At 43.3% G+C, this 25,203-nt stretch overlaps 1 protein-coding gene across 3 annotated transcripts in view; it reads right to left on the reverse strand.

The window, feature by feature from the left end:
* Window positions 1–911: 911 nt before the first annotated feature.
* epb41l4a (erythrocyte membrane protein band 4.1 like 4A) overlaps window positions 912–25,203 on the reverse strand; it is a 114,292-nt gene continuing 90,000 nt past the window's right edge. For all 3 annotated transcript variants that reach the window (XM_045225207.1, XM_041898949.2, XM_045225208.1), the window contains 14 exons: window positions 24,380–24,471; window positions 22,792–22,869; window positions 21,848–21,963; window positions 21,120–21,210; window positions 20,832–20,918; window positions 7,904–8,014; window positions 5,644–5,703; window positions 5,163–5,240; window positions 3,485–3,604; window positions 3,173–3,220; window positions 2,869–2,940; window positions 2,354–2,464; window positions 1,814–1,892; window positions 912–1,399 (listed from right to left, as the gene is read on the reverse strand). In XM_045225207.1, the coding sequence (XP_045081142.1) occupies window positions 1,286–1,399; window positions 1,814–1,892; window positions 2,354–2,464; window positions 2,869–2,940; window positions 3,173–3,220; window positions 3,485–3,604; window positions 5,163–5,240; window positions 5,644–5,703; window positions 7,904–8,014; window positions 20,832–20,918; window positions 21,120–21,210; window positions 21,848–21,963; window positions 22,792–22,869; window positions 24,380–24,471 (1,257 nt within the window). In that variant the 3' untranslated portion in view covers window positions 912–1,285. The remainder of the gene's footprint in view (window positions 1,400–1,813; window positions 1,893–2,353; window positions 2,465–2,868; window positions 2,941–3,172; window positions 3,221–3,484; window positions 3,605–5,162; window positions 5,241–5,643; window positions 5,704–7,903; window positions 8,015–20,831; window positions 20,919–21,119; window positions 21,211–21,847; window positions 21,964–22,791; window positions 22,870–24,379; window positions 24,472–25,203) is intronic.

Raw genomic sequence — 25,203 nt, forward strand, 5'->3', positions numbered from 1 at the left:
AGACCAAAGATAACCCTGAAGGAGCTGCAAATCTGCACAGCGGAGATTGGAGTATATGTCCATAGGACCATTTTAAGCCGTACACTCCACAGAGCTGGGCTTTACGGAAGAGTGGCCAGGAAAAAGCCATTGCTTAAAGAAAAAAATAAGCAAACATGTTTGGTGTTCGCCAGAAGGTAGGTGGGAGACTCCCCAAACATATGGAAGAAGGTACTCTGGTCAGATGAGACTAAAATTGAGCTTTTTGGCCATCAAGGAAAACGCTATGTCTGGCGCAAACCCAACACCTCTCATCACCCTGAGAACACCATCATGCTGTGGGGATGTTTTTCATCGGCAGGGACTGGGAAACTGGTCAGAATTGAAGGAATGATGGGTGGCGCTAAAAACAGGGAAATTGTTGACGGAAACCTGTTTCAGTCTTCCAGAGATTTGAGACTGGGACGGAGGTACACCTTCCAGCAGGACAATGACCCTAAGCATACTGCTAAAGCAACACTCGAGTGGTTTAAAGGGAAACATTTAAATGTATTGGAATGGCCTAGTCAAAGCACAGACCTCAATCCAATTGAGAATATGTGGTATGACTTAAAGATTGCTGTACACCAGCGGAAGCCATCCAACTTGCTGGAGCAGTTTTGCCTTGAAGAATGGGCAAAAATCCCAGTGGCTAGATGTGCCAAGCTTATAGAGACATACCACAAGAGACTTGCAGCTGTAATTGCTGCAAAACGTGGCTCTACAAAGTATTGACTTTGGGGGGGTTGAATAGTTATGCACGCTCAAGTTTTCAGTTTTTTTGTCTTATTTCTTGTTTGTTTCACAATAAAAAACATTTTGCATCTTCAAAGCGGTAGGCATGTTGTGTAAATCAAATGATACAAAGCCCCCCAAAATCCATTTTAATTCCAGGTTGTAAGGCAACAAAATAGGAAAAATGCCAAGGGGGGTGAATACTTTCGCAAGCCACTGTAAATGATGTGAAGATACTTTACAGGGTTTCCAGTGTGGTGTGGTCCAAAAGACAGCAGAGCATACTGGCACATAGACCAGTGACCTTTTTGTTCATGCATTATCTAACATACATACATACACACACACACAGGAGTATTTCAAGGTGGGGCTGGTCACTGGTGTACAGTACAGCCATTGTGCTATATACAGCTCCCTCCATTGTATTTCACAAGTTCTTTTTTTCTTTCAAGAAATCAGAGTGTTCTTGTCGTTTTGTGTTGGTGGGAGATTGTGGCATTGTTTCTGCGGTGGTGGTTGTGTTTTGGTCAGGTCACGTCTCGACCTTAGTCCTAGGAGTGTGGACAGTCTTCACCACCTTTGCGCTGCTCTTCACATCATGCTCTATGATCTCTGGGAGCAGGGTGTCTTTGGATCCATGCTTCTTCTGGAAAACAACACACAACAAACACACCGATCGGAATATCAATGCTAGGAGATTAATCAACTGACTGGAGGATCTGGTAATAAAATCTAGTATTGTACTTTAGACATGTAGCACTGTCATTCAAAGGAAAGAAAGCACCCCACTATGCGCTTGCAAAGTATAACTTGTATTAATTGTTATCATGCCTGCCTCACAGCCTTTGTCAGAGCTTGTACGTGTGGCATTGACCACAGCAAAAGGAGACTGTGACTAACCTGAGAGGGGGTGGAGCTGGAAAATGGGTCTGTGACTGACCTGAGAGGGGGTGGAGCTGGAAAAGGGGACTGTGACTGACCTGAGAGGGGGTGGAGCTGGAAAAGGGGTCTGTGACTGACCTGAGAGGGGGTGGAGCTGGGAAAGGGGTCTGTGACTGACCTGAGAGGGGGTGGAGCTGGAACCTGGGATGTCTGCTGTTCGTGTCACAGGTAATGGGGGCACAAGGTCTGTCCGGGCACTGTGGAGAGGGTAGGGATGCGTTAGATCTTGGAAGACATAAACAGGATAAAACTTTAATCATATGATACTGTACATATATATTATTATTATTTATACAGCATACTGTAGCTCCCATTATCATGTCTCAAGGTGCTGAACAATACAGGAAAGAACCATCAGCATCAAGTGTCAGTACAATAACTAGACTAGGGTCGTGCCCGAGATTCAATTCGAAGCGCGTTGCAGCGTTGCAGCATTGAAGCGCGCTTGACATTTAAAGGTAATTTCCAATTGGGCAGGCATTTGCAGTGTTTACCGTGAATGCGATCTCCACGAACGTCGGTAATTGCCTTTCAAAGGCACATTGTCGACAGCCCTCTATAACGCGCCTCGGATTGAATCCCACCCGAGATAAGTTTCTAGTGAGACTCTGAAGAGTGAAAAACCATAAGATCTGGCTTGAGACCAGTTTAGACTCACTTGACCTCAGAGAGCACGGATCTCTCCCCTTCGGAGCACTGGGAGCGCCGGTACTGACGGAAGCTCCGGGGAGAATGAGAGTGCCGGATTTTTATTGGGTCTCCTTGGGTTCTGGAAGGAAGGATGAACATAGAATCATTCACGTTATCTATTGTGTAGGACAGTAGGCCTACCTCTTATTTAGCCTAGGGATATAAGCCCTCTCCATAATGAATCCATCAACTTCAGAGGAGGTGAGACATAATTCAATGGAGCATAATGTATCTCTACAGGGTGCAGTAGATTTGTGACCCCACAGAGACGACTATGAAAATGCCAGACTCAATAATTAACACATCAGTCTAGCTTTGAATCTCTTATTTTCTTATCCAAGTGCAGATCAAGAGACCCTACCCCAACGTATTGACTGAGCATGATCAATTCATAACTGTCTGTGATTATCCTTTAGACCATTTTTCATCCTTAACATGTACAGACTTTCTAATCTAGTGAGGAAGGGAGGAGCAGTCACTCACTCCACTTTCTTGTAGGGGATCTCCTTCAGCTGATCCTCTGTGAGGTCTGGAGCAGGGTCCACCAGCTCCTTCCTATAGGGATAAGACCACCAGGACATGTTATATCTCTCTTCCCATAACCCTATGAAGGCTGTGTAAGTACATATTTTTCAACAGTATACACTTTATAAATAGTTTATAAATGCTTTGTCATGGTTGGTTAAGTTATTATAGTGTTACACATTTCACTTTCCATAACACAGGAAAAAAGGCCAATTTCTAAAAGACCACTGTTGAACCTCATAACTGGAGTCATGGGACTTACTGGATGTGCTTCCACAGCTGTTCCTTAGCCTGCACGTCTGGACTCCGCCTGGAAGACATCACAGAATTATAGGGGTTAATAGTTGAAGGGTTATTTATAAGAGGGACCATCTGACAGGGAGGTTGTATTGAAATGAATGGACATTATTCTCTCTGTGTCGGGGAATTGAGGTGATACCCAATAATGTTGTATCTAAAAGCTTAAGACATTTTCCCAGGTCAGGTCTGAGGTGGGGGTTTCTGGAGCAGGGAGGAGAGGGAAGGAAGGTTTGTGTGTGTGTGTGACGTGTGTGGTGTAGTCTGTGTAACTTACGATCGAGAGCGGTGTCGTGAGCGGCGGTGGTTTGGGTCATTCTGAGATCTCTCCTTCTGACGGCGGAGCACAGCTTCCCACTGAGGACCAGAGTCCACCATCTCATTCTCTTGACGAGACCTGGAAGATCCATTATAATACAATCATAATCAATACCAGTTATATGAGTTATTATACAGTAGAACCATTTTACACTGAAAATACAATACAAGCATATTTACACGATAGACCTGAAGAATATGCATTAAAACCTCAATTCTATCTGCACAGACAAACACAGAGATGATAGTACGGTTGCAACTTGCAACTTGCAACTACTATGACACATGAACCATCTACACTACCCTCAGGGACCTCGCAAACCGATACAGTACATACATCACCATTTTCACTGTCACAACAGATACACACGATTTCCATGAAATATACTCTTTCATTTTCTTCCTAGTTCGTTTTGCTGGGTCATGCGCTGAGATATTTAGACACTTGAGACTGTCTATAGTGTATCGTATGACCCGGTTAGGGGGCCATTGTGGGCCTACAATATGATATAGCTGTTCAATAAGATATGGTATCATTCAGACAACAATAGCAGCCTGATGATATGCTTTATCTCTTCAATTTACAACGTCCACTACAGACACTGGCTTAGGAATATAGGTGTCTTGGGAGCAATACCTCCATGTACAGCATATGAGGGTGAAGTAGTAGTAGTAGTGGTAGTGGTAGTGGTAGTGGTAGTGGTAGTGGTAGTGGTAGTGGTAGTGGTAGTGGTAGTGGTGGTAGTGGTAGTGGTAGTGGTAGTAGTAGTAGTAGTAGTAGTAGTAGTAGTGGTAGTGGTGGTGGTGGTGGTGTCAGTGTCTCCCGACACCCCCTGTCTCAGCCTCCAGTATCTATGCTGCAGTAGTCTATGTGCCGGGGGGCTAGGGTCAGTCTGTTATATCTGGTGTTATTCTCCTGTCTTATCTGGTGTCCTGTGTGAATTTAAGTATGCTCTCTCTAATTCTCTCTCCCTCTCTCCCTCCTCTCCCGGAGGACCTGAGCCCTAGGACCATGCCTCAGGACTACCTGGCCTGATGACTCCTTGCTGTCCCCAGTCCACCTGGTCGTGCTGCTGCTCCAGTTTAAACTCTTCTGCCTGCGGCTATGGAACCCTGACCTGTTCACCAGACGTACTACCTTGTACCAGACCTGCTGTTTCCAACTCTCTCTCTCTACCGCACCTGCTATTTCAACCTCTAAATACCCAGCTATGAAAAGCCAAGTGACATTTACTCCTGATGTACTGACCTGTTGCAACCTCTACAACCACTGTGATTATTATTTGACCCTGCTGGTCATCTATGAACGTTTGAACATCTTGGAGAAAATTCTGGCCTTAATGGCCATGTATTGTTATAATCTCCACCCGGCACAGCCAGAAGGGGACTGGCCACCCCTCAGAGCCTGGTTCCTCTCTAGGTTTCTTCCTAGGTTTTTGCCTTTCTAGGGAGTTTTTCCTAGCCACTGTGCTTCTACATCTGCATTGCTTGCTGTTTGGGGTTTTAGGCTGGGTTTCTGTATAGCACTTTGTGACATCTGCTGATGTAAAAGGGGCTTTATAAATACATTTAATTGATTACTATAGAGCTTTGTATATGTAATTTATACCTGTAGGGAGCACAGTGACATCACTCACCGGTTCCTCTTTTTACGATGATCCCGGGTGGAGTTCTCAGACTCGCTGCCACTACTGGTGTTGCCACGGGAACGTGACCTGCAGGTGGGAGGCGGTGAATAAAACAGAGTTAATAGTTTGCGAGGGGAAAGAGAATGAGATGGAATGTTGTTTGTGTATGACCTTTCAGGGAGAGAGAACAAATGTGTGTGGGAGAGAGGGGATGAATGAGAGAGTTAACTCTTACTTTTACAGAAATGACTCCAGGACTAATGTAACTACTGACAAACAGAACCACACAATGAGTAAATTGTTATCTGTGTACAACTGTGATTGGACATAGAAATAGAGCACATCAATGACCATCTGGGCTGGTCACTGGGTTTCCACTCATCTGACTCATTAAGTCAGTGTGTATGTAAAGATGTGGCCCTTTAGTTGGAAACAGGACAGAGGCTGAGAATGTAAGAATTTAGAATTTAGCACTGTAAGTGAACTGTACCTTCTCCTCTGCTGTTTGTTCTGCTGCTGGGGATCTGTTGGATCACTGGCCTGGCCTTTCCTGAGGGACCATATCACAGAAGTGTCACTATCATGTTATTACTGTTATATTATTATCACTGTGTCACTGTCATGTTATTATTATTAAACATCAGAGGAATGTCACTGTCAGTACTATTAAAGGGATGTTTTATGAGTTTAACATGTTTTAACAATCATAAACATTCATGACTCTGACTTAAAAGTGAGAGCATCTATCCAACCATGCTTTCTGCTAATCATCAGTATCTATTTTATTCAAAGAGACTACTCCATCGCACCCTAGGTGCAATCTGATTCACTGTTTCTACCCAGAATCTCTGCATCTCTGCCGCACAACAGACAGCCCAGACTAACCTTTATGAATCATCATATTAAATTGTATCTGATTACTACAATGGCCTACTTTATACAAACATACTACTATGCCATTTTCAGTTGCTTCAGTACAGTATTGTCACATTTACAAGGCAATTTAAACAATGTTTTCACAATATTTGTTTTGTAATTAACTGCCTGTATAGGAACAATGAAAAGCTATTACAAGGTAAAAATACACAATATTGTGGTAATGCAATTGGACAGTTCCACATGACACCACTAGAAGGCAACATTATCCCATAGATGTACCAATGAGTTTTATAACTAACGCAAGATAGACCACAGCCTGTCCTTTCCAATGGGAACAAATTAGTCATAGTGGGCAGAACAAGCACAAGCTAGCGAGATCCTATTGGCGCGTTCTAGCAAATATTTGCATGTTTCGGTTCGGGAACGCCTACTCTGTGCACTGCGCGTGTGCAATACCTAAAACGCCTTTGCACTCCTTCTAAACAACGTGATTTAAAAAAAAACTTTGGCAAAGGGTAAAGTCTGCTAAATTTAGTCCACTCTGTTCATAACATATTATAGTTTTAAGAACAGAAAACTGTTTTCAGATCAAATGTTTCATCGATGAGAAAATGTGGTAGTGAGTGGAAACATTTACAACTCCGGTGAGATATCTGTCTCATTGTTCTATCTATGGAGGTACTTTTCAACAGGGAAATGACTGAAGGAGCAACAGCAGTGAATGCATTCTCCTCTCCCCTCCTGTCACTACCTGAGGTTCACGTTCTACCTGCAACAAGCACACATACCTGGACACACCTGGTAAGGCTATGGATAGCCCATATAACTGTCAGTTATTAGGGTTGACAGGTGAAATGTAATTGGCTAGGGCCTCGAAAAGTCTAAGGTACTAAGCTAACATATGGAATTGTTTTAAGATGGTCATACCATGGATCATTTAGCTATTTGATTTATAATTTTAGGACCCCTTTAGGTATAAAAACAATATATAAAGAAATGATTTGATAAAATATTTAATTTGGCCTTTACTACTATATCCCATAGAAACGCATTGAATAACACATTAATAAATGGCAAAAAAAGACAGGCAAAAAAATAAATCATAAGGTTTGAAGTGTCTGTCCTATATCTAGGAGATATATGAAACCTCAGGAAAAGTTTTCGTTAGAAGACCGACTTTCAGGATGTCTCATGGTCTGACAAACACCCCTGTAGCTTCCACCGCAGATGCGGAAGGACGCCATAGGCGGATGCGGTGGATTGAGATGCAGCCCATGTAGAAAAACGGATAGCTCTAGTTTAAACTGACAGATTCTGAAGTTTATTTATTTATTATGTTACTTAGATTGACGCACGGCTGCTCTTGTGTCACAAACCCTTCCTTATTATCCTTACTGCGTCAGAAGTTCAAAACAGCGCTAGAAAGTGTAGGCTAATGCATGTTTTCATGTTCAATTGGATGGGGGGATTTATAGCCTATATCAATCTAATCGAGGTGTAGACAATAGAACACCACCTATTCGAATGTTTGAACTTGTAACGTGGCTGCATGAACTTGTAACGCGGCTGCATGGGATTTGTCAGATTATACATTTGTGTGGTTTCGTTGTATCCAATGGCTTACGCAAGGAGCCGCTTCTGGATTTGACAGCTCTAACGTAGTTCCACCTCAAAACAACTGCTAAGCAGGTGTCGGCTAGCGCGGCTCTGATAGAATGTAGCCCTATGTGAAGGGGACACACCTCTACCAGTACAGGGTACACCTGGACAATTTATGGACAGTTCATACCAGTATCAGCTGAGATATTGGGAGGAGAGGTGAGATAGGTTGACAGGTGAAAGGTGAAATGACCAAGGTGAGGAGTACACACCTGCGTCTGTTCTGGGATGGCTCGTTCTCGCTGCCTCCTGACGGGGTGCGTCCACGTGCCGTGGGGAATTTAGGCGACTTTGTTCGTTCGTTGGCCGTGTTGTACAGTCCACTGGGGAGAAAAATAAGGAAACGTGCTCAGAATTACCATCAGGCAGCTAGCTGTCAATCCTACTGTATGATGAAAACTAACTAGTGGCCTGTTGCCAAAAACTAATTACAAAGTACAGTCTTTTTTATTTTATATATATATATATATATATATATATTTATTTATTTATTTTCTTTCTTTATTTTTTTTATATATTTTTTTTAGGGGGTAGATCAGCTTTAATATTGCAGATAGATTGTAACTTCCATCAACGTAATTGTCTGCATCACTTCCAATCCCCCATGTTTTTTTTCTCGCAAATATATATATATATATATATATATATATACACATACATACATATACATACATATGTATACATATCCTTAAAAAATATATATTTCCCTTTATTACTTTCCAACCCCACCACCCCTTCCCTAATTGGAGTAAACTAGTGAACAACAATGCTTAGGCCTCTACTTCCTACATTCTATATACATTTCATGGACACAGTCAATTTTACAATAATTCTACTTTGTTTGTTTTTACTCCTGAAGTTTTCATGATGTCCATCCGGTTTGCTTCTATATGCCATATCTTTCTAACTGTGCTCTTTCACAAAAGCTCTCAACCTATAACCTATATACTTATTATGGACACAGTATGCTTTACATTAGTTATCTTGTTGTTATTAGTTGTTGTTAGTTGTTATTAGTCCCATCCTTCAACTCCATTCAACACCTCCTATCTATCTCTTAACACCATCCATATTGGATTTCTATTTGCCATATATTTTTCAACTGTACTGTGATGTTTTGCAAAAGTTCGGAACCCTTCTATTGTCATTGTTTCTACAGATTGTAAATTGAAAATAAACATTTTTGCTAAAAGTATTATTTTATTATTGATCGATTGACTGTATGACTTTTCAGATCACCCAGTAGTTATATCTGCAGGGTTAGCTCCTGGTAAATATTGCAATCCTTTAGCCATTCCTGGACCTGTGTCCAAAAACAAGCTACAAATGGACAGTACCAAAACTAATGATCTAATGATTCTGTCTCTTTGCAGCAAAATCTGCAGAGCTGGGAAGATTGTATCCCCCATATAAATAACATTCTATTGGTAGCAAGAATTTTGTATAATAATTTAAATTGAACAATTCTAAGTTTTGAATCCGGCGTCGTTTTGCGTATCAGTTCATAAACACTATGCCATGGAATCAGTATGTCAAAAATATCTTCCCAACTATTTTGCAATCTATATGGGACGGCTGTCAATCCTTTGGCCCTTAAATTAAACTGGTATACTTTTTTATTTATCACAATTTTCTTTAACCAATTATGTTTTTTAATGCAGGGCCGACAGTCAAGTTCCTAACTTTTCCCCCTTCCACTTTCCTCTTCCATTTTTGCGGTAATGCTGCAATTATTTTGTTTTAATTTTGGGTAGAGCAGACATTTCCATATGTTTTTGTTAGCTGCATGTGCGACATAACTCCACCAGTCCTACCTATGATATAATTTTCAAAGATTATACCTTTCTTAAACATTTTGTCAAAAAATAATGGTTTTTTATCAATTAGTATATTTGAGTTTAACCACAATATTTGTTGCATTATTTGTTCTGTCGTTTCTGGAGGATTAAATTGAAATTGCAACCAACTTTCTATGGCTTGTTTTAGAAATAGTGATATTTGGGAGATGATTTCCTCTTCAGATAACTGAAAATGAGAGGTTGTAATCTGAATAAAGGGAAAAAGGCCATTCTTGAACATTGGGTGAGACAATCTTACTAATTTGCTAGAGAACCAGTTCGGATTTAAGTATAACTTTTGTATGACTGAAGCGTTTAGTGATAGGTCTAATGCTTTAATATTTAATAATTTCTGTCCTCTGAATTCATATTCATTATATAAATAAGCCCGTTTAATTTTGTCTGGCTTGCCGTTCCAAATAAATTGAATATTTTTTTCTCATATAATTTAAAAAACGGTTCGCTAGGCATAGCAAGACCATAAGCAAATAGGTAAACTGGGATAATACTAAAGAGTTAATCAGGGTGATTTTTCCACAAATTGACATGTATTTACCTTTTCATGGTAGCAAGATCTTATCTATTTTTGCTAACTTTCTATAAAAATGTATTGGAGTGAGATCATTTATTTCATTTGGGATATGTATTCCGAGTATATCCACATCACCATCAGACCATTTTATTGGTAAACTACATAATGTAAAAATTGTATTTTTTAGTGATCCAATAGGTAATATAGTACATTTATCATAATTGGGTTGTAATCCAGAGAGGTTTGTATCCTCCCGAGTGGCGGTTCGAATCCAGGCTCTGTCGTAGCCGGCCGCGACCGGGAGACCCATGGGGCGGCGCACAATTGGCCCAGGGTAGGGAAGGGAATGGCCGGCAGGGATGTAGCTCAGTTGGTAGAGCATGGCGTTTGCAACGCCAGGGTTGTGGGTTTGTTTCCCACGGGGGCCAGTATGAAAAAAAATATGTATGCACTCACTAACTGTAAGTCGCTCTGGATAAGAGCGTCTGCTAAATGACTAAAATGTAAAAATTTTAGAAAATGTATCTAGATCCTCTATGAGGCTGTGGAGGGATTCTAGTTGTGGATTTAAAAGAAAACATGAATCATCAGCGTAAAATGACACCTTTGTTTTTAAGCCCTGGATTTCTAATCCCTTGATATTATTGTTGGATCTGATTTTAATAGCTAAAATTTCAATGGCCATAATAAATAGATATGCCGATAGTGGACAACCTTGTTTCACTCCTCTTGACAGTTTAAAACTTTAGGAGAAATAGCCATTATTTACTATTTTACACCTAGGGTTACTATACATGATTTTAACACATTTTATAAGAGATTGTCCAAAATCGAAATGCTCCAGGCATTTATACATAAACCCCAGTCGTACTTTATCAAATGCCTTTTCAAAGTCTGCTATGAATAGCAGGCCTGGTTTCCTAGATTTTTCACAGTGTTCTATTGTTTCCAGTACTTGCCTTATATTATCTCCAATATATCGTCCATGTAAAAAACCTGTCTGATTAGAATGAATAATGTCTGACAATACCTTTTTTATTCTATACGCTATACATTTTGCTAGAATTTTTGCATCACAACACTGAAGTGTAAGGGGCCTCCAATTTTTTTAATGGACTGGATCTTTATATTTTCCACTTGTATCCTGTTTCACTAATAATGAAATCAGACCTTCTTCTTGAGTGTCTGATAATCTACCATGTACATAGGAGTGGTTAAAACATGCTAATAACGGTCCTCTGAGTATAACAAAAAAGGTTTGGTATGCCTCGACTGGTATGCCATCCAACCCTGGAGTTTTCCCGGACTTAAAAGTATTTAATTGCATCCAGAAGTTCCTCCTCTGTAATTTCACCTTCACATGAGTCTTTCTGTATGGCTGTTAATTTTACATTATCAATAGAAAAAAATCTCTACAATTAGCTTCAGTTAGAGGAAACGGAGGCAACTGAAACGAAAACATATGCTTAAAGTACTTTGCTTCCTCCTTCAAAATATCATTTGGTGAATCATGGGTGACTCCGTCATTTGTAACCAGTTTCATTAAATTATTTTTGGTAGCATTTCTATGTTGAAGATTTTAAAATAATTTAGTGAATTTTTTCCCATATTCCATCCAGTTTGCTTTATTTTTATAATATATTACACTTGATCTTTCTTGTATAAGATTCTACATTTCTTTTTGTTTTTCCTCTAATTTATTCTGAGCCTCTATGTTACAGGTTTTTATTGCTATCTGTCTGTTCTGTTAGAACTTCTATTTCCTTTGTTAGTATGGACTCTTTTGACCTAAATTGCTTTTGTTTTCGAGATGAGTACTGAATTGCATGTCCTCTAAAGGCACATTTAAAAGTGTCCCATACAATAACGGGATTTGCTGTACCTACAGTGGGGAGAACAAGTATTTGATACACTGACGATTTTGCAGGTTTTCCTACTTACAAAGCATGTAGAGGTCTATAATTTATATCATAGGTACACTTCAACTGCAAGAGACAGAATGTAAAACAAAAATCCAGAAAATCACATTGTATGATTTTTAAGTAATTAATTTGCATGTTATTGCATGACATAAGTATTTGATACATCAGAAAAGCAGAACTTAATATTTGGTACAGAAACCTTTGTTTGCAATTACAGAGATCATACGTTTCCTGTAGGTCTTGACCAGGTTTGTACACACTGCGGCAGGGATTTTGGCCCACTCCTCCATTCAGACCTTCTCCAGATTCTTCAGGTTTCGGGGCTGTCGCTGGGCAATACGGACTTTCAGCTCCCTCCAAATATTTTCTACTGGGTTCAGGTCTGGAGACTGGCTAGGCCACTCCAGGACCTTGAGATGCTTCTTACGGAGCCACTCCTTAGTTGCCCTGGCTGTGTGTTTCGGGTCGTTGTCATGCTGGAAGATCCAGCCACGACCCATCTTCAATGCTCTTACTGAGGGAAGGAGGTTGTTGGCCAAGATCTCGCGATACATGGCCCCATCCATCCTCCCCTCAATACGGTGCAGTCGTCCTGTCCCCTTTGCAGAAAAGCATCCCCAAAGAATGATGTTTCCACCTCCATGCTTCACGGTTGGGATGGTGTTCTTGGGGTTGTACTCATCCTTCTTCTTCCTCCAAACACGGCGAGTGGAGTTTAGACCAAAAAGCTATATTTTTGTCTCATCAGACCACATGACCTTCTCCCATTCCTCCTCTGGATCATCCAGATGATCATTGGCAAACTTCAGAAGGGCCTGGACATGCGCTGGCTTGAGCAGGGGGACCTTGTGTGCGCTGCAGGATTTTAATCCATGACGGCGTAGTGTGTTACTAATGGTTTTCTTTGAGACTGTGGTCCCAGCTCTCTTCAGGTCATTGACCAGGTCCTGCCGTGTAGTTCTGGGCTGATCCCTCACCTTCCTCATGATCATTGATGCCCCACGAGGTGAGATCTTGCATGGAGCCCCAGACCGAGGGTGATTGACCGTCATCTTGAACTTCTTCCATTTTCTAATAATTGTGCCAACAGTTGTTACCTTCTCACCAAGCTGCTTGCCTATTGTCCTGTAGCCCATCCCAGCCTTGTGCAGGTCTACAATTTTATCCCTGTTGTCCTTACACAGCTCTCTGGTCTTGGCCATTGTGGAGAGGTTGGAGTATGTTTGATTGAGTGTGTGGACAGGTGTCTTTTATACAGGTAACGAGTTCAAACAGGTGCAGTTAATACAGGTAATGAGTGGAGAACAGGAGGGCTTCTTAAAGAAAAACTAACAGGTCTGTGAGAGCCGGAATTCTTACTGGTTGGTAGGTGATCAAATACTTATGTCATGCAATAAAATGCAAATTAATTACTTAAAAATCATACAATGTGATTTTCTGGATTGTTGTTTTAGATTCCGTCTCTCACAGTTGAAGTGTACCTATGATAAAAATTACAGACCTCTACATGCTTTGTAAGTAGGAAAACCTGCAAAATCGGCAGTGTATCAAATACTTGTTCTCCCCACTGTATGTTGTCGGAAAAAATCAGTTATAAATTCCTCTGTCCTAGTTAAAAACAAGTTATCATCCAATAGGCTTTGATTACATTTCCAATATCCTCGCCCACGTGGAAATTCAGTAAGAGTAATGTATATGCCAATTATATGATGGTCTGACCACATTCTGTCCCCTATCAACACTTTTTAAACTTTTGGTGCAAACAAGAATGACATAAGAAAGAAGTTAAGACGACTAGCTTGATTGAGTCTACGCCATGTATATCTCACTAGATCAGGATATTTAAGCCTCCATATATCTACTAGTTCTAATGTATCCATGACATGCACTATTTCCATTGAGCTATTTAAAACAGTATTATAATCTCTCACCATAATAATAGACTCTTGTATTGCTTGCAGGGTTGATAATTTATTATATATATTGTCAAAGAAGTGTGGATAATCATTATTTGGTCCGTAAAGGTTAATGAGCCATATCTGTTTATGGTCCATTAACATATTTAAAATAATCCATCTACCTTGCGGATCTGTTTGCACATTCGGATCGAAATTACTGTTAATTAATATCATCACCCCTTTTGAGTTTCTTTGTCCATGGGAGAAGTATATTTGCCTGAGGTCTTGCCTGATTTCTTTTGATTTTCCCATGAAGCTTCTAAAGCCATGACATCTTTTTCTGGAATTCTCCAAGCTGTTTAAAGGCACAGTCAACTTAGTGTATGTAAACTTCTTACCCACTGGAATTGTGATACAGTGAATTATAAGTGAAATCATCTGTCTGTAAACAATTGTTGGAAAAATTACTTGTGTCATGCACAAAGTAGATGTCCTAACCGACTTGCCAAAACTATAGTTTGTTAACAAGACATTTGTGGAGTGGTTGAAAAACAAGTTTTAATGACTCCAACCTAAGTGTATGTAAACTTCCGACTTCAACTGTATCTATTCAAATATCTTGCATATCTTAATTTCCATCATTATCAATTAATATGCGTAATAATGTTGGCAGTTCACGCGTAGGATTGTCACCTATAACCCGGATTGCCATTGTGTTACATTACATTTTTGTCAAGCAATTATTATTTTAGCAAACAATTATTGTGGTTCATCCTATATTCTCTCTAACATCCTTACCCCATTGCAACAGATGTGGGATAAACACACACACACACACACACACGCACACACACACACGCACACACACACACACATACTCTAACACACTCAACCCCTTTCCTCCACAATCAACCATAAGATCATATGCTCAACGGTTGTTACATCCCCGAGCCCAACTCAAGAAAGGACCTGATTTACGAATGCATATACAGTTACAGCTGTTTGAGAAAGCATGCAAGATTGAGTGAAAATTGACAACAATGTGAGATTTGATTAATCTATGTCAAGTCCTAGGTGATGGAGCTCAGATCCATCCTCTTCCCCTGAGACACAAAACACTCTTGTTCCCCGTTGTAACCATTTTCACCAAACATTTCCGTGCAGTCAGACCTTTGATTATTTTGTGCCACCAGGGCCACAATAATATGCCCCCTCTCTGATTGTCAGAGTGTGACCCCCTCACCATTGGTTACTGCAGCCAATGTTGCCAGCACTGCCACTACCTGGGTGGGGGTACCCCACCGGAATCTCCACCGGCTAGGTACAAGGTCGTCAAGGTTCTCATTAGCAGCTTTGAGAATTTCGTTGTATATTATGCTCTCCCATCAACGGGCTCTGGCTTTGTAGGACCAACCCTGCCAGGCAGGTTCAGAATCTTGAGGGGGCGGTGCTGCTCAAGTATATAATATAATAATATAATATGCCATTTAGCAGACGCTTTCATCCAAAGCGACTTACAGTCATGCGTGCATACATTTTTTGTGTATGGGTGGTCCCGGGGATCGAACCCACTACCTTGGCGTTACAAGCGCCGTGCTCTACCAGCTGAGCTACAGAGGACCACAAGTAAGTCTCTGACCGCATTTATTTTTCTGTTTTGGCTGCATATAGGCAACTCACAGCAGGGCTATAAAACAGATGCGGACTTCTCTTTGGTGTATGGGTCGCTCAGGTGGGTGTCTAGGATATAGGGTTGGGGATCGTTCCATCATGATAGGACAATAAAAAAATAGATTAGATGTATACTTTATTTTAAAATGTATATCCCTCATCTGCACAAAATTGAAAGCTCTCTCTCACAACCCCTGCTCACAGACTGTGGTGAAGGAGTCAGGCGCAGGAGGGTAAATCACAGAATAACAGGTGTATTCCGTTGACACAGCGGTATGCAGCAATGCGTCAAACACTCCAGAGGGGAATTGAAACCAGGTGTGTGTAAAAACAAGACAAAACAAATGGAATGATGAGATGAGGAGCTGCAGTGGCTAGAAGACCGGTGACGGCGAACGCCGAAGCCTGCCCGAACAAGGAGAGGAGGCAGCTTCGGAGGAAGTCGTGACAGTACCCCCTCTTGACGCGCAGCTCCAGCAGCACGCCGACACCGGCCTCGGGGACGGCCAGGAGGACGTGGAGCAGGGCGAGCCGGATGGTGACGGTGGAAATCCTGCAACAGGGAGGGATTGAGGATATCCCTCACCTGGACCCAACACCGCTCCTCCGGACCGTACCCCTCCCACTCCACGAGGTACTGAAGGCCCCCCACCTGATGCCTCGATTCCAGGATAGAATGGACGGAGTACGCCCCACAAACTGCGGGGTCAGCTTCCGGCAGGGCAGGCGGAGGGGCAGATTCCGGGTCGAGAGCCAGACCTGATCACCCGGTACAAAAACCGGGGCCTCACTGCAGTGGAGGTCAGCGTTGGCCTTCTGGCGATGCACGGCGCACTGGAGGTGAACGTGAGCAGGAGGAGACATACACCCTCACGTCCTTAGCCAAGGTAGGCCACCAGTACTTTCCAGTCAGGCAGCGCACTGTACGGCTGATACCTGGGTGACCAGAGGAGGGGGACGTGTGGGCCCAATAGATCAGACGGTCACGGACAAGAGACAGCACGTACCGCAGCCCAGCTGGGCACTGAGGTGGAGATGGCTCTGTGCATAACGCCCTATGTCCGCGTCCACCGCCCACACTACCGGCGCCACAATGCAGAAGTCGGGAGTATGGTGGTATTGTCTATGGGCCTCTCCTCTGTGTCGTACAGTCGTGACAGACGCGTCTGCCTTCATGTTCTTCGTACCCGGGATGTATGACAGAGTAAACTCAAACCGGGTGAAGAATAGGGCCCACCTGGCCTGGTGAGGGTTCAGCCTCCTTGCTGCCCGGATGTACTCCAGGTTACGGTGGTCCGTCCAGACGAGGAAAGGGTATTTTGCCCCCCTCGAGCCAGTGCCTCCACAATGTCAGGGCTCTGACTACAACCAACAGCTCCCGATCACCAACGTCGTAGTTCTGCTCCGCCGGGCTGAGCTTCTTGGAGAAGAAGGCACAGGGGCGGAGCATGGGTGGCGTGCCCAAGCATTGAGACAGGACAGCGCCTATCCTTACCTCAGACACATCCACCTCCACTACGAACGGTAGTGATGGATCGGGATGGGCCAGTAACGGGGCTGAGGTGAACAGAACCCTCAGGTTAGTGAAGGCCCTGTCAGCTTCAGCAGACCAGCGGAGCCGGGACGGCCCACCCTTCAACAGAGATGTGATGGGAGCTGCGACCTTGCCAAAGCCCCGGATAAACCTCCGATAGTAATTGGCAAAGCCAATAAAGCGCTGCTCCTCCTTTACCATGGTTGGAGTCGGCCAATTACGCACGGCTGAAATGCGATCTCCCTCCATCTCCACACCTGAGGTGGTAAGGCGGTATCCGAGGAAGGAGACTGACTGCTGGAAAAACAGACACTTCTTGGCATAAAGGTCATTTTCCAACAGTCGGCCCAGCACTTTGCGAACCAGGGACACATGCTCGGCGCCCGTAGCGGAATACACCAGAATGTCATCAATGTAGACCACTACACCGTGACCAAGTATGTCCTGAAACACCTCATTCACAAAGGACTGGAAAACGGATGGAGCATTCATCAAACCGTACGGCATCACCAGGTATTCGTAATGCCCTGTGGTTGTGCTGAATGCTGTCTTCCATTCCGGAGATCTAATGTTGTGAAAAAGCACGCCCCATGCATTGACTCGATCGCAGATGGGATGAGGGGCAGAGGATAACTATAACGTATTGTCCCTTTGTTCAATGCTCGGTAATCAATGCACGGCGCAGACCTTCACAAAAAAAAAACTTGAGGAGACGGGCGAAGTGGAGGGACGTATGAACCCTTGGCACAGGGACTCGGAGACGTATGTCTCCATCGCCTCCATTTCAGCCTGCGACAGGGGATATACATGACTCCTGGCAGGCACAGCGTCTACTTGTAGGTTTATCGCGCATTCCCCCCCGCCCCGATGAGCTGGTAATTTGGTTGCCTCCGTTTTGGAAAACGCATGCACCAAATCAAGGTATTCGGGGGGGATCTGCACGGTGGAGGAAGTGTCTGGACTTTCGTGGTTGCACCAACGGAAACAGCTAGGCACCTATCCTGACACTCTCGCGACCACCCGTGAGAACCCTCTGCGGCCATGAAAAGGTGGGGTTGTGTAGTGCTAACCAGGGAAGACCCAACACAACAGGGAAATCGGGGGACAAAATAATAAAAAATGTGACGTGCTCTCTATGGGTCCTTTGGGTAACCATCGTGACTGGTGCTGTAACTTCCCTAACGAACCCTGACCCTAATGGTCGACTGTCAAGTGCTTTGATGGGCAGTGGAGTGGATAGGGGAACCAATGGAATACCTAGACGTAGAGGTAATGACCTGTCCATAAAGTTCCCAGCTGCGCCTGAATCGACCAGCGCCTTACACTGGGAAACTACGGGGTAGTCAGGGAAGGTGACGTGTATGGTGCAGTGTGCAGCAGAGGGCTCTGACCGAGTGTGGGTTTGCGCTACCTGGGGTGATGCGAGAGTGCCCTGCCTGCCACCTCCAGACCCGTAAAAACCCTGACGACAGCGTGCAGTATAATGTCCTCTTCTGCCACAAGAGTGACATTGAAGCTGTCCTCCTCCGTTCTTCCGGATCGCTGCCCCACCCAGCTCCATCAGAACGGACTCCAAGATGGGGGGGAGGGGGGGGAAGCAGGTTGTCCAACTGGATGGTCATGTCCACCAGCTGGTCGAAGGTTAACATGACAACCCGGCAGGCTAGCTCCCTTCGGTCGTCCTCTCGCAGGCTGCACCGGAATTTTGTCGATCAGGGCCCGCTCGTTCCACCCGGACCCAACTGCTAGGGTCCAAAACTCCAGGCCGAAGTCCTGCGCGGTCCTCGTCCCCCAGTTAAACCAGACGCTTGCCGGAAGAGGTGTGCGAACTCCCCGTTGTTGTCCCCACTCCAGGGCTTTCCCCGAGAGGCAGGAGACAAGGGCGGAAACTTTCTCCCGCTCCGATGGAGCCGGGCTAATGTTCACGAAGTAGAGGTCCAGCTGCAGGAGGAATCTCTGGCAGTGGGCAGGCGTCCCGTCAAACTCCCTCTGTCGGGATAGATGAATCCCTCGGGGTGCTGGAGTGTGGGTGGCCGGATCCGGTCGCTCAGCTGGTCCCGACGGGTCGGGTCCTCTCCTCTCCAGGCGTTGGACGACCTGGAGAACCCGATCCATCGCTTCTCCCAAGCTGGCTAGCATCCTGGAATGCTCATGGACCCGTGCCACGACTCCAGGCATGGGCTTTTCTCCTGCTAACTCCATGGCGGGTGTGTGATTCTGTGGTGATGTGATTTGAAGGAGTCAGGCGCAGGAGGGTAAATCACAGAATAACAGGTTTATTCCGTTGACACAGCGGTACGCAGCAATGCGTCAAACACTCCAGTGTGGAAATATACAGCGCACTGGAAACAACAAGGCACACGGCTGAATATCCTGGCGATACAAAATACAAGAGCTCCACCGAGCTAAACTAACCTCCACAATAAACAATCACACACAAAGATAAGGGGGCAGAGGGAACACTTATACAGGTACTGATGAGGGGAATTGAAACCAGGTGTGTGTAGCTCAGTTGGTAGAGCATGGCGCTTGCAACGCCAGGGTTGTGGGTTCGATTCCCATGGGGGGCCAGTATGAAAAATGTATGCACTCACTAACTGTAAGTCACTCTGGATAAGAGTGTCTGCTAAATGACTAAAATGTAAATGTAAAACAAACGGAATGATGAGATGAGGAGTGGCAGTGGCTAGAAGACCGGTGACGACGAATGCCGAAGCCTGCCCGAACAAGGAGAGGAGGCAGCTTCGGTGGAAGTCGTGACACAGATACACGTTGGTTCTGGGATATACAACCATTTCCTTTCTCACTCACTTAACGCCACACTTTTCCAAACGCACACTACACCTTCCATCACAATAGATACCCACATACTATGTCTTCTGTTTGCTATGTTTCTTTCTCCACTATGTTGATTGAGTACTTGTGTTCTAATTAGTTGTATTTGAAGATGTACTATTTTGCTTGTTTACCGGAAGTCTGACTTGTTTCTATCCTGTTAAGGATGCATTCTCAAACAAAGTACAGTCTTTAGTGTGAAAGAAGACATCCTGCCTACACAAACAACAACAACATTCCTGTCCACCTAGCCACATTGACACAGATATGCCAGGATGATGACATCATAGCCTCAGAGGATAAAGCTAAATGCCAAGGGTAGCAGGTCGCAACACTGGCTGCTGCTTAGTGACCCCAGGCTTCACACACATCCTGTCTGCATTCATTAGCTTCAGATAAGGCCCCTCCGACACACAGTTACGCAAGCACGCATGCTGGAACACACACACACAAACACACAGCCCCCAAGAAGGGCGCACAAATCAATATGTAGATTAAATAATGTTGAAACCAGCTTATTGAAATGCAAATGGCCCTAGATAATACTTAATTATAATAGCCTGGTCCCAGATCTGTTTGTGCCGTCTTGCCAACTCCTATGTTCATTGTTTGGCCCATGACAATGACTATAAAAGTTGGCAAGATGGCATGAATCAATTGGAAAGTCTACTATGTTTCGCCTCCTTCACTACTGGAGGGCTTTATTCTGTTCCTACGTTGTTGTCAATGGACAATGTGTGCATATGTGTGTGTATACATGCTTCATCCATGAAATATAAATAATGTAGGCAACACACATAACACAGACAGTATTAGGGATGATTAGTCTATAAGACAACAGTGTAATTGAAACATATTAGACAAGACCAATCGATCACAGAGCAGAGAATCCAATCAGACAGTACTGTACCTTTGTGGGGCGTTCTCATCCCATGGTGCATTGGGCTTCCCTCGCTGTTCCTCTGGACCACCATTCACCGCCTTGGTTACTTTGGAGCTAAAGGTAAACAAAGTATTTTGTCTGGGCTAAGCATTTTTATGAAGAGCTGTCACTTTATACTGCAAAAGCTTCTCACTCCCCACTCAACTTCTCTTTTCTCTTTCCATCTCTGTTTATATCCCTTTCTCCATTTGGTCCAAAATTACTGCCTCTCTCATTTGTACACTATTTTCTACATGTCTTGCCCATGTCTGATACCTCTTCACAGGCGACAGTGCTGTAATCTTAGCCGTTCCTTCTTTTTCCGAATTCTCCGTCTTTGTGTTTGACCGATTCCCATTGTTCAGTCCTATAAGGAAAATAGACGTTCTGTAAGGTTGAAATCTGAACCAATTTGCCTCTCTCTTTCCATTGTTTCAATACTAGAACAATCTCTGCCCGTAACTACGTGTGGCATGGTAGCCTTCCCATGAAGGGCTCAGATTTATTGAAATATACACAGCTTTGTTTATTTTCGAGCCCTGTAATTGTAATTAGAGCGAATTCAATCACTGAATGTGTCTGAGAGAAATGACTCTGCCAATGCACACAGTGAAAACAACAATGCTAAGTCAAGCGCATTATAGCAACATACTGTGTGTCTGTCTGTGTGAACTGCTGAAGTGAATTTAATATAATATAATTAGCTAATTGAAGCCCTGTGTTCAATTAGGAGGAGGAAGTGAATACTAAACTTACTGTGACTGAGACTCAACTAAGCTGCTTTACACCTGACATAAGTGTAACTGTCATTAGGAACCTGAGAGGTTCTACTGGGAGTCAGTAGAGGTGAAAGGTGGGGAAATGTTTTGTGGCTATGTATGATGTATGGCATTAGTTACCATTGATACGTAACCCATGTCTTAGTGACATTGTGCTTGTTAGGTGTTGTGTAGTGTGTCTGTAGATGTTATGTATGCTTTAGGTATGCTGTATATCCAGCTGACCTTTGGTCTGTGGTGGTCTCTTGGGGTAGGTCTTGCTGCGGGTCCTGACAACCTGCAGGTCTGGCCGAGGCAGACTGACAGACGGATCCCTGCCCATCTGCATAGCTGTCTTACCACTGTAGGGAAAGAGAAAGAGACACACACACACATACATACACACACACACACAGTTGTTTACTCTTCTTATATTTTCAGGGTTTTAGGGGGCAGATGTTCCTGGTCTGTCAAGTTCTTATGTGAGACAGAGATGATCTGGTCTTGACCTTTCATATGTCAAACCCTTTTGTTACGCACACAGTGACAGTGATACACAGTCTGATGCAACAACGAGGTGTTGAAGAGCAACATGAACATAGAAAACACAGCCACAGTTGTGACTGCAGTGACCCTAAACCTAGCAGAGGTCAGTAGTAGATCATGTATAAATATTGCAGAAGAAAACTGCAACTGGTGAATAAAACAATCACTGGTGTACAGAGTGGCAGTCTTCTCTGAGTAGATACAGCAAGTAGACAACAGAATGGAGACAAAGGAGAGATGGATGTTGTGTGATCTCTGATTTATTCAGGTCTTCCACTTCTCTGTGGTGTCACACACACACACATACGCGCACACACATACGCTCACATACACAAACAGTGTCTCTCTGTCTGTCGAACACTGTATCCCCCTTCAGCTCCTCTACTAAAACAGTCTCCATTATTCATGAAGTTGTGGATTCTAGAATGAATACATGCTGGGAGAAGTTCTCTAGGATTTACCTACACCACGCTTTCCCAACCAAAATGATAATATTTCTATGTATAATGTATACCTTTGTGTGGAGTTCCATCTTACAGATTATAGAAATGCATTATATTCTAAATATTCTATACAGTTCCTACAATACTTTTCATACATAGCTAACTGCATTTGAAGGGGATAAAGAATAGAGGTTTGCTCACCTGTACCGATGTTTAGATCCCAGGGAACCAAATTTGGATAGTTTTCTTGTCAGTGTGTTGGAATCATTTTCTGGCATTCTAGAAAAAGCATTCAACAACAATGGAGAGTAGGCCTAGATGAAGAATGTAAAAGTACTATACTTCCACTAAAGTCTCATATGGGGTGCACATTTCTACAGTACATTATTCCACAGGTAATACATTCTTTATGAATTTTGAATGTGACTAACCCATGTTAAAGAGGATTAAATGCTCAGGCTGAAAGGAAAATGTGCGTCTTTCACAAAGGTGTCCGGCGATGCGTGTTTGAATTCTGAATTCACTTTGTAGTTTTTATTAATTTAAAAGGAAGAGAAAAAAAGAAGCAGGTCTCTTGTTCTGATCATTGCTTTAATGACACAATGACTGCTGGAACACCACTAAGAGCTTTTGGGCTTCATAAAAATTCAAAGCTCTGAGTCTGAGAGAGTGTGAGTGTGAGTGGTACTAGTGGTACATTACTGTTCAGAAGTAAAGTAAAAGCCCATTATAAAAGCCTCTTGTAGTCTCTCACCCAGCCATGTTTTATTAACACAACCATCACCACTAACACCACTACAGCATTGAGCTAAGTCCTCTCTCTCACAGGGCTCAGAAACACTTCAGATAACTCAAATCACTGTTGAAAAGCACTTAGATGGAAAGATAGATGGAGAAAAGTACTGAAGGTAGGTGGACGTAGTTAGTACACCCAACCAGAAGCTCAAATTAACCTATATTTTCCCTCTCTCTTCTCATTGTTTTTTTTCACTCTTTCTTCAGGTGTCTATAAGGGCTTGTATAACATATCCACTCACATTAAAGCTGCAGCATATACCTGCCTATTTTCATCCGATTGATTATACCCACTTCTCCCACCTTCATTCCATAGTCCCATCACAGCATAACACATTCTCTCCCATTCTCTCATCCAAACCACCCAACCCCCCCAACCCTCTCCCTCCCAGAGGCCTATAAGCCAGGGGGGGGTATACCCTGTCAAGCCCCCTCCCCTCCTCTCTACCTGTCAGCTCCATGTCTGTCTGTGACACAGGGACCCAGCAGACTGCAGGGTTCACACGCGGATTAAACTGTGTAAATCCAGAGCCTCGCGCACCTTGCTGCTTCTCCTGCTCTTTAGGGTACAGTCAGTGTAAGTCTGCTCTCATTAGGCCAACACACACACACACACACACACACACACACACACACACACACACCAGGGACCGCACTGAGCAGCGCTGCCTGACAGGGGCCTTGTTCACTTTGATTAAGGACTGAGGGACGCTGGGATCTTCATGTTAAGAGGTATGTGATAGTGTTAAGTTTCTACCTGAGGGGGTAACAGAGAAGGGCTTTTGTTGGAATTAGTGTGGGTGAACGTGTTGTAGATAAAAGGGAAAATTTTTCACTGAAGCAGTGATAGTTTGGGGTTTTCCCTGTGTACGGTGGTAGAGATTCTAACTGAAAAGTTACAGTAGTGTTGGTACAGTATACTGTAGTATTTGCCTATGACAGTGTATTGTGTATGTGTGTGTGTGAATGCGTGCGTGCATTTATAGTTTTTTACCTGAAGAAAGTGTGGTGTTCTACGCAGCACTTCCACAGATGTTTACAGGCCGTCTTATTGGGTGCCTCGAAGAAGAACGACGTCTCTGTACACTGCAAATAAACAACAACATAATCTCTTATACAAACAACAAACAAACAAATAATATAAATCACATTCATCAGCTAAACCAATAAGATATATTTCGAAGTATATCACAACAAAGGCCATTTATTTCATCCGTAATTCTGAAAACAATATAATTGTGGTGGTGTTTGGTGGTGGTGGAAAGGCCTCGTGTCAAATGTACCATTAAATGTGTTTTCTCTTTAAGTGTTTATGTAAATGAACAGGTAGTGTGTAATCTCTCAACCTAGATGGGATGTCTGTGTTGGGTCATTAGGCAAATAGATATATGACTGTAGAGAGAGGACAATTCACACTCTCTCTCTCTAAACTCCCCTACAGCTAGTCTCAGAGAGGAGGTTGCTACAGTAGGCCCATAGGTCTCTATATTATTGAAATGAAGCTCCGTTCTGAGCTGCTTTGATATTGTCAATAATGGGGTTATCATGGGTCTCTGCTCCACGGCCTCTCTATTCACAGCTTATTGAGACTCTCTCAGGTTGAATAAAGTAAATAATATCATTCAGCAAGACTCACAGGTCTCAACGAGTCTAACTATCTCAACAGAGAGATGAGAAAAGGGAAAAGGGGATATCTAGTCAGTTGTCAACTGAATGCATTCAACTGAAATGTGTCTTCCGCATTTAACCCAACACCTCTCAATCACAAAAGTGGTTCCGCTTCAGTGATATATGAAGGTGTAAGGCCCACCACTTCAG

The sequence above is a fragment of the Coregonus clupeaformis genome, chromosome 15, assembly GCF_020615455.1.
Source record: "Coregonus clupeaformis isolate EN_2021a chromosome 15, ASM2061545v1, whole genome shotgun sequence".
NCBI lineage: Eukaryota > Metazoa > Chordata > Actinopteri > Salmoniformes > Salmonidae > Coregonus > Coregonus clupeaformis.